The sequence below is a fragment of the Mytilus trossulus genome, chromosome 14, assembly GCF_036588685.1.
Source record: "Mytilus trossulus isolate FHL-02 chromosome 14, PNRI_Mtr1.1.1.hap1, whole genome shotgun sequence".
Lineage (NCBI taxonomy): Eukaryota > Metazoa > Mollusca > Bivalvia > Mytilida > Mytilidae > Mytilus > Mytilus trossulus.
In genome coordinates, this window is record NC_086386.1 from 45,547,191 (window position 1) to 45,557,995 (window position 10,805).

Genomic DNA, 10,805 nt, shown 5'->3' on the forward strand with positions numbered 1-10,805 from the left:
AACAAATATAGGTCACCGTACGGCCTTCAACAATGAACAAAGCCCATACCGCATAGTCAGCTATAAAAGGTCCGGATATGACAATGTAAAACAATTCAAACGAGAAAACTAACGGCCTTATTTGTATAAAAAAAATGAACGAAAAACAAATATGTAACACATAAACAAACAACAACCACTGAATTACAGAAAACGAGAAAATTAACGGCCTTAATTATATAAAAAAAAGGAATGTATTTCGAATTTTATTAAAAATCTTTTATGGTTTTTTTTATATATAAGACACCGTGACCTCCGAAACCAATTGTTAAACTTTTCTAAAATTGCTCCATATTGAATCAATTCTATTTCGAATTTTTGGTAAAAATATTTTTGATGTTTCTATATCTAAAATACGGACTTTGTCATAACCTTATATTGGGCGTACCTATTTTATTTTCACAACTTCCTTCAGACACTTGGCATAACTGAATGAATCTTTTTCAGGTTCCTTTTCATTACAATTCAATTGTGCACCTCTTATTTTGATTTTTCGAAAATTCATCAGTTTTCTATTTCCATGATAAGGACTTTTCCACTACCTTATTGGGTGGTACCCCTTCACTATACGCAACTTTCAAAAACTTACCATATATTAATAAAACTTCCTCATATTCGTTATCAAATGATGCCCCTGTGCACCTATAATTTAGGTTTTTTTTGTGGTTTATTTTTTTCCAAAACATGGACTAGAAGTGGCGGGGTATAATTTCGTTAATTCTTTCCTCAATACCTAAAGTTTTTAAACAAAGCTTTCTCTATCTATTTTTGTCATTTTAAAAGAGACAAGCTTGATGTATGTTATCGCCAATTGGTCAACGGCTGACGGTGTAAATAGTCTTTAAAAATGTAATAGTTAAAAAGATAACTGCAACGACACACTAATACAAAGTCCACAAGCGATTCATGTATTGCTTTTAAGGCATTTGATTTTAAAAAAGACTAACGTAACAAAAATATAATTATTTTGCCGTCTACAAAAATCATCAGAAATATGTTTGTATTGTCTGATGAAAGAAATTACACGTTATAGTTCCATGGACACAGTCATAATATCACATAGACACGTATATACCTTCAAATTGCCGTTGTGTTTTCCTTTAAAATCACGACTGGTCATACAGACAAAAAATCTGAAATCGCTACTAGAATACAGTCAGTTTAGTTTTAGACTGATCGTACAGTAATTTATTTTGGGATCCTCAAGGAAAGCATATTTTTTAATTGAAATACGAACATTCTACTTAAATACGGTAAGAATATTGAAACAGTATATATTTAACTGTAAACTGATGCAAATATTTGCAATAAAAGATTATTTGCTTTGTACTACGAGAGTAAAATTGTCAATCGATTTCACTTTTTTCTATGAAGTTGGTGTGATGCACACGTATATTTTATATTCTACTGCATGTTTTTGTTACAGTTGCTCATATTTATGATGCTATACATACATTTAAGATGTGCTATGCACTTTATAGATATAGGAGTAAACAAATGATGATAAAAAGCACGAAAACAAAACCGTTCTGTTAGCCAGTTTGAAATCCTCGCTTCGAAAATCGCGACTTCCGGATAGCGTACAGAATAGTATCTACACTGTGCAACTTATTTCTTATTCATTACTTATTCCGTATTCGTATTTAATTTGTTGCCCCGTATTAACGCTATCTTTCTTTTTGTTTTGTTGTCATGACTCTGGTGTAGGTTTTGGTTCGAAGAGGTATAATTATCCTGATATACTCATTTAGCGCGTATATGTTAGCAACAATAAGTGAAATTAGGCATTAAGCTTAGATTCTAGACAATAAGCAAACGTCTAGGCAGTAAGTCTATTGCCTAAATGATGTTAGGCATTAGTCTTAAATCCTAGGTTTTAAGCTTAAATCCTGAAAAATTTGTGCAGTCATTTAGCGTAATGCCTAAAATATAAATACGAGTAAATAAAAGACATTTATTCATTTAAATGAAAAAATATATAGTTGTTACATAATAACATTATGAGAACTAGGACTAGTTAAGTCTTAAGATTGGCCCTATATGATATTTTTACGACAGACATTATTATTATGATAAAGTTAGAGCCGACATTTCTTAGCATGCACATCGAATCTATCTTAGAATTATCTTAGCTAGGATCTCGTCCTAACCGCTGTCCTAAGTATTGGCGTAAAAGAAAATAGAAAATGAAACATGGTATCAAATTTAACCAACAACTTTTATTTAAAAACTTATTTGAATAATTATGAGTTTCAAATTAAAGATAATAAATAAGTTTTATATTATAATTGAACCTTCAATCTATATGAAACAAAACATATTAAGTAAAAACAAATATAGCTGCTTTTTTATTTTAGAATTTAACAAAATAATCGTAAATAGTTAAAATTAAATCAGTACAATCATTTTACAAATGCTTTCAGGGAGCTGAATTCGAAGTGTCACGGTTTCATACTAAAAGTTCAAAGGCAAATCTCGTGCATCTTTCATATAACTACTGAGTTCTTCAACTGTTTTTTTTTATTGTGAAAGGCCCCGGGTTCGATCCCCGGCATCTCCACTCCTAATTTTTACCGACCGTGCAAGGGCTGTATAGCCAGTCAAGGTCGTTAAAACTTCCATTTGTTTGTTGTTTTATTTTATTACTGCAAATAACATACGCAAGAGGAGAAATTCGAATACAAGAGACCGGAAATAAAAGCACGTATAAAATATGTTATTTATATTAAAACGCACCAAATAATAATTTAAAAATATGAAAATTTGATAGAAATGTATGATAAAATCATTTTGTTAACAAAGAAAATTGACTTCTCCAATAAAAAAAAAGTGGAAAATGGTGTGAGAAAACTTTCATATCTTAATTTCACCAGTTTTTAAACCAGCTCGACTAATGAAGTGTAAAAATTTTCAAATAATTTCATAATTATTCTATAGAATCTCCTCCTTTTTTAATTGGATGCAATCACCTTTCTAAAATCTTTTTAATATTTTGTAATACCACAAAAAACATGGGAAAAGTATGGGTCAATTCTGCTTTTTAACTGCTAAAATTCTTATTTGTTAATAAACTTACTAAAATTGAAGATCTATTAGAAAAATAATAAGGAATCAAATATACATACATTCCAGAGTTTATTTATTGCCCAAAATTATGTTCGGCAAAAGGATTAATAATCATCATTAGATTTCAGGAAATAAGCTTAATGCCTGAAAATTTCAGGTAATAACTTAATGCCTAGGCGTTAGCTTATTGCCTAGGATTTAAGCTTAATACCTACATACAAACCCGTTACCGCGCCTGACAAATACTATATACCCGATAGTCTACCGGTAAAAAGTTAAACACTTTTACAGACTGTGTTCACCAATCGACAGGTTAATTTGTGGTTGACACACTAGCCTCCTTTCAAAATATCTCAAAAAGTCATTTAGTTAAAAAGATGGATCAACGTAAAGAATGATTATGTTATAAAACGTAGGGATTACAGAAAAGTAATAAGTGACAAATAAGGAATAAAGAATAAGTACCAACTTGACGACCCTATTTGAAATGATATATTCACTTTCAAATGGTGCAGCAGGTAACATTACCAATAAGCCATTTGATTCAATGGACCCTTTTTTCACCTTGATTCTATTTTTTAAATGAAAAAAAGGTTTAGTTTTCTAGTAGAAAACTATTATAGATCTCGCTCATGACTTAAAACAATTGAATAAAAGCAATTAAAATTCTAAAGAACAATGCTTAATCTCAAAGTAAACTTGAAATGGATACATAACGCCATGGCAAAAAGAAAAAGTCAAAATGAAAATGCTTGCAATAGTCAACATAAATAAACACACGCATATATAGTTACTTTTAAAATTAAGATTAAATCTATATCTCTATTTAATGAAATTCTCATAATTTGGAATTTCTTGTAGGAGATTTATGAGACATGTTTAGCAGACGTTTCTCAGCAGCTGTCTGGACACAGAAGTGCTGTACATGTGAGCAAAAGATATTTATTAACAGGAAATATTAAGATGTGACAAAGTGTTACTCATTTTCATTGTTAACAAGAAAAATAGTAAACACAATAACATTTTGAGAGAAAAAAAATGTTAATTAAATATTGTTCTCTTTGCTTTTTTGGGAACCTAATAAAGCACAAGAATACATTTAAGTAATCAATTATATATTATGACATTGCTTTAACAATTGATTCAAAAGAGGGACGAAAGATACCAGATAGACAGTCAAACTCATGACTCCTTGATTCAAGTGTTACATTTCGATTACTTTATCAGTTTGAAAGTTGTGTGACAAGTTGATAATCAAAAATATTTGTTTTTGTAGGGCCTAAGTGACGATGAAATAGAAGGGTTTATAAAAGCTGTAAAGGATTCAATAAAAACCAATGCATCAAAGTATATTCCTCTTCTCCTTAAGGTAGGTATTATATTTTACAGATGATGAACAGATGTATGTAATTTATATGGAGGCACGATAGACTGTGCCGGCATACTTTGACAAAACGGCAGATTTATTTCACTTAGTTCATCCGTGTAATAGCCTACAAATATATAAAATACTAGTACTAAACCAGTTAGTTTAACATTTGTTGCCACCTAGACAAAAACAAACTACAAATAAGAAGCTATCTATACTTCTAGGAGAAGACCGATTTCATTGAGCTGCAGCTCTCTGAAGCCATACAAAGTCGGAAATATTTGTTTTAGACAAATAAATGAAGTACTTTTTGTACTTTCTAAATTTGTATTTGGATGTAAATGGGAATTACTGCACCAATATACTGTAGTAATTTGACAGTTGTTTTACCGTTTGATTTTGCCATTTGATGTTGGACTTTTCGTTTTGAATTTTCCTCGGAGTTATTTTGTGAATTTATTTTTTTCTCCTATTATGTTACTCATTTTGATCCCTTTCAGTAATTTCAACTTATTTTACGTATCTTATACAGTTATTGAGTTAAGAGGTAAACAAAACTATTGAATATCGCACTTTGCCACGCTTTCTTGGGATATTTGATATTTTTATTTTCCGAGCGAGATAAATGGTTTATTTTGCATTTAGTCCAATTAAATACATTACCGTGTCCAAATCCCTGCTAGGTCCACCTTAATACCTTGTCCACACAATTGGTTTGAACCCAAATGTATTGCGATTTCGCGGGCATCTTCTAGTATGTAATCATACTAACAAAGAATGAACGTAAAACTTTATATAATTTTTAACAGTAGTAAGTTTCATACAAATTTCGACTAAAAGAGTATTCAAACACATATCTTATCTATATTTTTCTACACAACTGGATACCGAAAATCATTGTAATCTTTAATTCATATGCCTCATTTTCAGAAAATAGCTAGTGACAGTTCAAGTTGTAAAACTGTTGTTCAATACAGAGATTGCTGTCTGGCTTACATAGAAAATTGTGTCAACCTATGTTACTATATAACTGTCCAAGACCCACCTATGGTTATAGACTTTGTACCTGGACATATATTTGATAAACAGTCATGGAAGGAATATACTCGGTCTGGAACTGAGGTTGAATATGTAGTATGGCCAGCTCTGTATTTATACAAGGGAGGTCCTATCATGTCTAAGGGTGTTGTTCAACCTAAAGAAAACACACACTGATGATATTACATATGATGTCAAATCATTTGAAAGCAGCATCTATTAATCATATCATCAGAAAAACTTCTTTGTATAATGTTTTTGTCAGAAATATTTAAGATTATATAAAAAATAATATATATAAAATCATCACTGTTCTTTGATTATTTATCTTATGCTTACATTTCTAATTTACAACAAACCAAGGATGCAATAATAATCACAATTGGATGGCATATTTCATATTGGACAAAAGAAATAGATAGAGCACAAGTGGTAATTGTTTTGTTTTTCTATTCGGAGTTTTTCTCCATGGTATATTGCTGTCTATTTAATTTATTGAGTAAGGGTCTCTGCTTATTTGATGTCGTTATACATCAAACCTTTGGTGGAGACAATATATGGTCATATATATATCAATTTCTGTTTTTTTTTCGTAGACGTTGGACTTTTTAAACTCTTATTTTCACTAGTTTAACTCAAAGGTTGAATTGCTGTAGACACTCTTTCCAAATGGATTAAGGCAGTGAGTTCGTTAATACAAATCAGAATTAAGAGATCGAATGGGTCCATTAATGCCCATGCTACGTCAATCTTTAAAGACCCAAATGTTGCTAAACACCTATCCGACCTCCATGATAAATATGTTGTTGTCCCTGCAGTTAAGGCCCCAAAATAACATCGTTTTTGTATGTAAAAGTCATTACATTAACTGCTTGATAAACGAATTAGGTATTGACAATTCACTTGGAAACTCAACATATACCCTCACGACACTTACCAAAGAGGAAATCCTGGATAATCATAGGTCTGTTCTTTGTTCCTTTGGAATTACAACCAAAGATGAAGAACTGGATCTTCCATCACTGTATTGGATACCCAAACTCCATAAGTGTCCTTACAAACAACGGTATATTGCTGGGTCTTCCAACTGTTCCACGAAACCTCTTTTTACATTATTAACATCTATTTTATCAGCAATCAAAGACGGGCTTCAAAGTTATATAAAGTGATTATATACATAAAAATTCCAAAGATCTTTTAGAGTACATACAATCTAACTCTCTTTCATCTTGTAACAGTATTAAAACATTTGACTTTTCTACTCTTTACACAAGTATTCCACATTCCAAACTAAAAGACAAATTGAAAGAGTTGGTATTACTTTGCTTCATAAAAAAGAATGGCCAACGTAGATACAAGTATCTTGTCTTAGGGAGGGATAAAATTTTTCTCTGAAACTGATATTATCAAGATGCTTTATTTCTTGATTGACAACATATTTGTTACGTTCGGAGGACGTGTTTTTCAACAGACTGTCGGCATTCCAATAGGAACAAACTGTACCCCTTTACTTGCCGACTTGTTTCTTTATTATTACGAGGCTGACTTCATGCAGGACCTTCTTAGAAAGAAAGATAAGAAGTTAGGAATATACTTTAACTCTACTTTCCGCTATATAGATGATGTTCTTTCACTAAACAATTCAAAATTTGGTGACTATGTGGAACGCCTCTACAATGTATTCCATCGAACTAGAGATAAAGGATAATACAGATACAGTTAAGTCGGCTTCATATTATAGCCGGGTGAAATGGCGTTCCGGCTAAATGTAAATCAAGAAGGAAGATTCGCTCCTTAAACTTTTGATTTAGCAGTCCGGCAAGACCGAACAACAAACTCCAAACTAAATTTAATGTAACATACAAACAATAACAATATATATATAAGCACAAGCAATTAAAGGATTAAGCAGATTAACAAATGACCTTTGTCCAAGATTATGACACATAATCCGTGTAAAACACTTATGCCAAAGTCTAGAATAATAAAATAAATACAAAACCTAAATATACATTAAAACAATTGAAATACTAAAATGTTTTTTAAAACTAATTTCATTGCACTGTCCAAATTGTCCGGTCATAATATCTTGACTTACGTCTAGAAATTGACAATGAGTGTCGGTTAAAAACAAAACTTTACGACAAAAGAGATGATTTCAGCTTTCCACTTGTGAACTTTCCATTTCTAAGTAGCAACATTCCAGCAGCACCTGCATACGGTGTATATATCTCCCAAATGATACGATATTCCCGTGCTTGCATTTCCTATCATGATTTTCTTGATAGAGGGTTGCTGCTCACAAGGAAGCTATTAAACCAAGAGTTCCAAATGGTGAAGTTGAAATCATCCCTTCTTAAATTTTACGGACGCCATCACGAGTTGGTTGACCGTTATGGAATAACCGTTTCACAAATGATATCGGATATGTTCCTTACGTCGTAACTACAATCCCCTTCCCTTTCATGAATGTGACCTACCGAATTAGACTATTTACCGGATTTGTAATCACATAAGCAACACGACGGGTGCCACATGTGGAGCAGGATCTGCTTACCCTTCCGGAGCACCTGAGATCACCCCTAGTTTTTGGTTGGGTTCGTGTTGTTTATTCTTTAGTTTTCTAAGTGTGTCATGTGGACTATTGTTTTTCTGTTTGTCTTTTTCATTTTTAGCCATGGCGTTGTCAGTTTGTTTTAGATTTATGAGTTTGAGTGTCCTTTGGTATCTTTCGTCCCTCTTTTGAAGTAGAGCGGTCAATGGATAATACTTACAACAGCTTTGTAAGTAGAAGGAATCTGAAAAGAGTAGCCGTAAAAATCAAAGTTCAAATTTTGCAACCTATTTTAAGTCTATGGCAAAATTACGTCAGGGTTTATATAAATAAAAACAACCTAAAATAAGAACAATTCATATGGGAGATTCAGTAATTGAGCAACCTATCAGCCTAAATTAACGGTACAGATTTGTAAGGAATACGATTTTTTTTTTCATATTCATTTTTACAAACACCATTATATATTTTATCAATTTTATCAAAACCATTTAGTGGTGAAGCCTGCGCAACATTATATAAACAAATTGAGTTATTTTTTCAGAATAACATGTTTACGATTCTAAATAGTTTACGTATCTTAATATCCAAACACGAGTGCTCACACTAGTATTTACTGTAAAAAAGTCATGTTTTTAAATACTGTGAATTTTCATTTAAAAGAACCAATTTATAAGAAAATAACTTATAAATATTAATATTTTTACAAGTGTAGATTATTTTTTTTTTTTTTTTTAATATTTTCAAATTGGCAATTTAAGGGGAGGTAACTCTAAAACAGTGCATTTTCTGAAGGACTCTACATGAAATTTTCCTATTTTGTCTTTTAGCCGGAAAAAACGTACGGTGACCCTATCTTTTCTTTTGATATTCTCAAAGCATTGTCTGAAAGCAACCTTTTCCTAATTTATTTTACAATTCTATCATTTTGTTTAGTTTCTATTCACAAAATGTTGTTTCTTCCTGAATAATCCATACAAAATTTGTCATTTTGTCACAACCTGTAGCTTGAGAAAATGCACGGTGACCTATCATTTTTATAATGTTTTTGAACATGTATCAATAGATACTACATTTTGACAAAGTATGAACAAATTCTATCATTTTTATTTTAGACTCCCATACCACCTTAAACAAGGCTGTCTATCACACCATACCTTTATCCACTTAAACCCCTATATATTGAACAGGACAACCGAGGCCACGATTGGTCATAAGTTAAAAGCTTGCAATATTGTATGGATAATTGTACAGAATGTGGCTTTCTAGAAAAAAATGTTTTGTGTTTTATGTAGTTGTGTTGCTATTACATTGACGTATATCTCGCATGTCTTTTTATTAATTTCTTAACGTCTGCATCGTTTCTCCTGACAAGACCAAAAATTTTACAACCACTAAGAATCATTTCAACATTCTTTTAATAAATAGTAATTGAATTTTGGATGTAAATCGTCTCCTGACAGTGTTTTGACTTTCAGCTCATAGACAAAATTTAGACATTTGATCGTGACGTCATAACCTTTTTTTCGTGATTTACTCTGATTTAAAATGGAATTTATAATCAAAATTTTAAGAAATGACTGTTATATTTTTTCCAGTCTATTCGAAATAACATAAAAAATGTGGTGAACACTTTAAAATAACCCGCTATGCTGATTATTTAGTGTGAATCTAATTATTGATGTTATTTTCTCATAGCCAGAAAAAGATATTACAGTCATTCCTTAAATAACTTAAATAATAGTTGGGAACATCAAGAAAAATATTTTCTGGGAACATTATCAGTTGGACTTGAACTTGGCAACTATCTTTTTTTTGAACAGTTTATTAGTATTCAATTGTTTGTATAGCGTCTCATATGTAATTATACGCCTAATCAGACAAGGTATTTGTCTTTAATTCTGTGCTCTGTATATTATACAATCTGTTTATAACTTTGTAGACAATTTGATGAAATAGATGATTATAAAAATTATTATTCACTATCTCAAAATTATGTAGTCATATTCTTATATAGCCACTGTGAACACAATCAACCTATGAGGTACATACGAAAAACACCTATAATTTGTTTAAAGATGGTTTTACCGATGTTTTTTTATGTTATCAAATCATAACATCAATACATATAAAAAAGAAGATGTGGTATGATTGCCAATGAGACAACTATCCACAAAAGACCAAAATGACACAAACATTAACAATTATAGGTCACCGTACGGCCTTCAACAATGAGCAAAGCCCATACCGCATATAGTCAGCTATAAAAGGCCCCGATAAGACAATGTAAAACAATTCAAGCGAGAAAACTAACGGCCTTATTTATGTAAAAAAATAAATGTGTCTCATATGTAATTATACGCCTATTCAGGCTTGGTATTTGTCTTTATTTATGTGCTCTGTATATAATATACAATCTGTTTATAACTTTGGGGACAATTTGATGAAATAGATGAATATAAAATTATTATTCACTATCTCAAAATTATGTAGTCATATTCTTATATGGCCACTGTGAAAACAATCAACCTGTGATGTACATAAGAAAAACACCTATTTTGTTTATAGATGGTTTTACCGATGTTTTTGTGTGTGTTATCAAATCATAACATCAATACATTTAAAGAGGAAGATGTGGTATGATTGTCAATGAGACAACTATCCACAAAAGACCAAAATGACACAAACATTAACAATTATAGGTCACCGTACGGCTTTCAACAATGAGCAAAGCCCATA

The 10,805-nt window shown here is 31.2% G+C and overlaps 1 protein-coding gene across 2 annotated transcripts in view; it reads left to right on the forward strand.

Annotated features, from left to right (window-relative positions):
* LOC134695889 (uncharacterized) overlaps positions 1 to 5,720 on the forward strand; it is a 28,449-nt gene extending 22,729 nt beyond the window's left edge. For both annotated transcript variants that reach the window (XM_063557364.1, XM_063557363.1), the window contains exons 13-15: positions 3,967 to 4,032; positions 4,382 to 4,474; positions 5,405 to 5,720. In XM_063557364.1, coding sequence (XP_063413434.1) covers positions 3,967 to 4,032; positions 4,382 to 4,474; positions 5,405 to 5,689 — 444 coding nt within the window. In that variant the 3' untranslated portion in view covers positions 5,690 to 5,720. The remainder of the gene's footprint in view (positions 1 to 3,966; positions 4,033 to 4,381; positions 4,475 to 5,404) is intronic.
* The last annotated feature ends 5,085 nt before the right edge of the window (positions 5,721 to 10,805 follow it).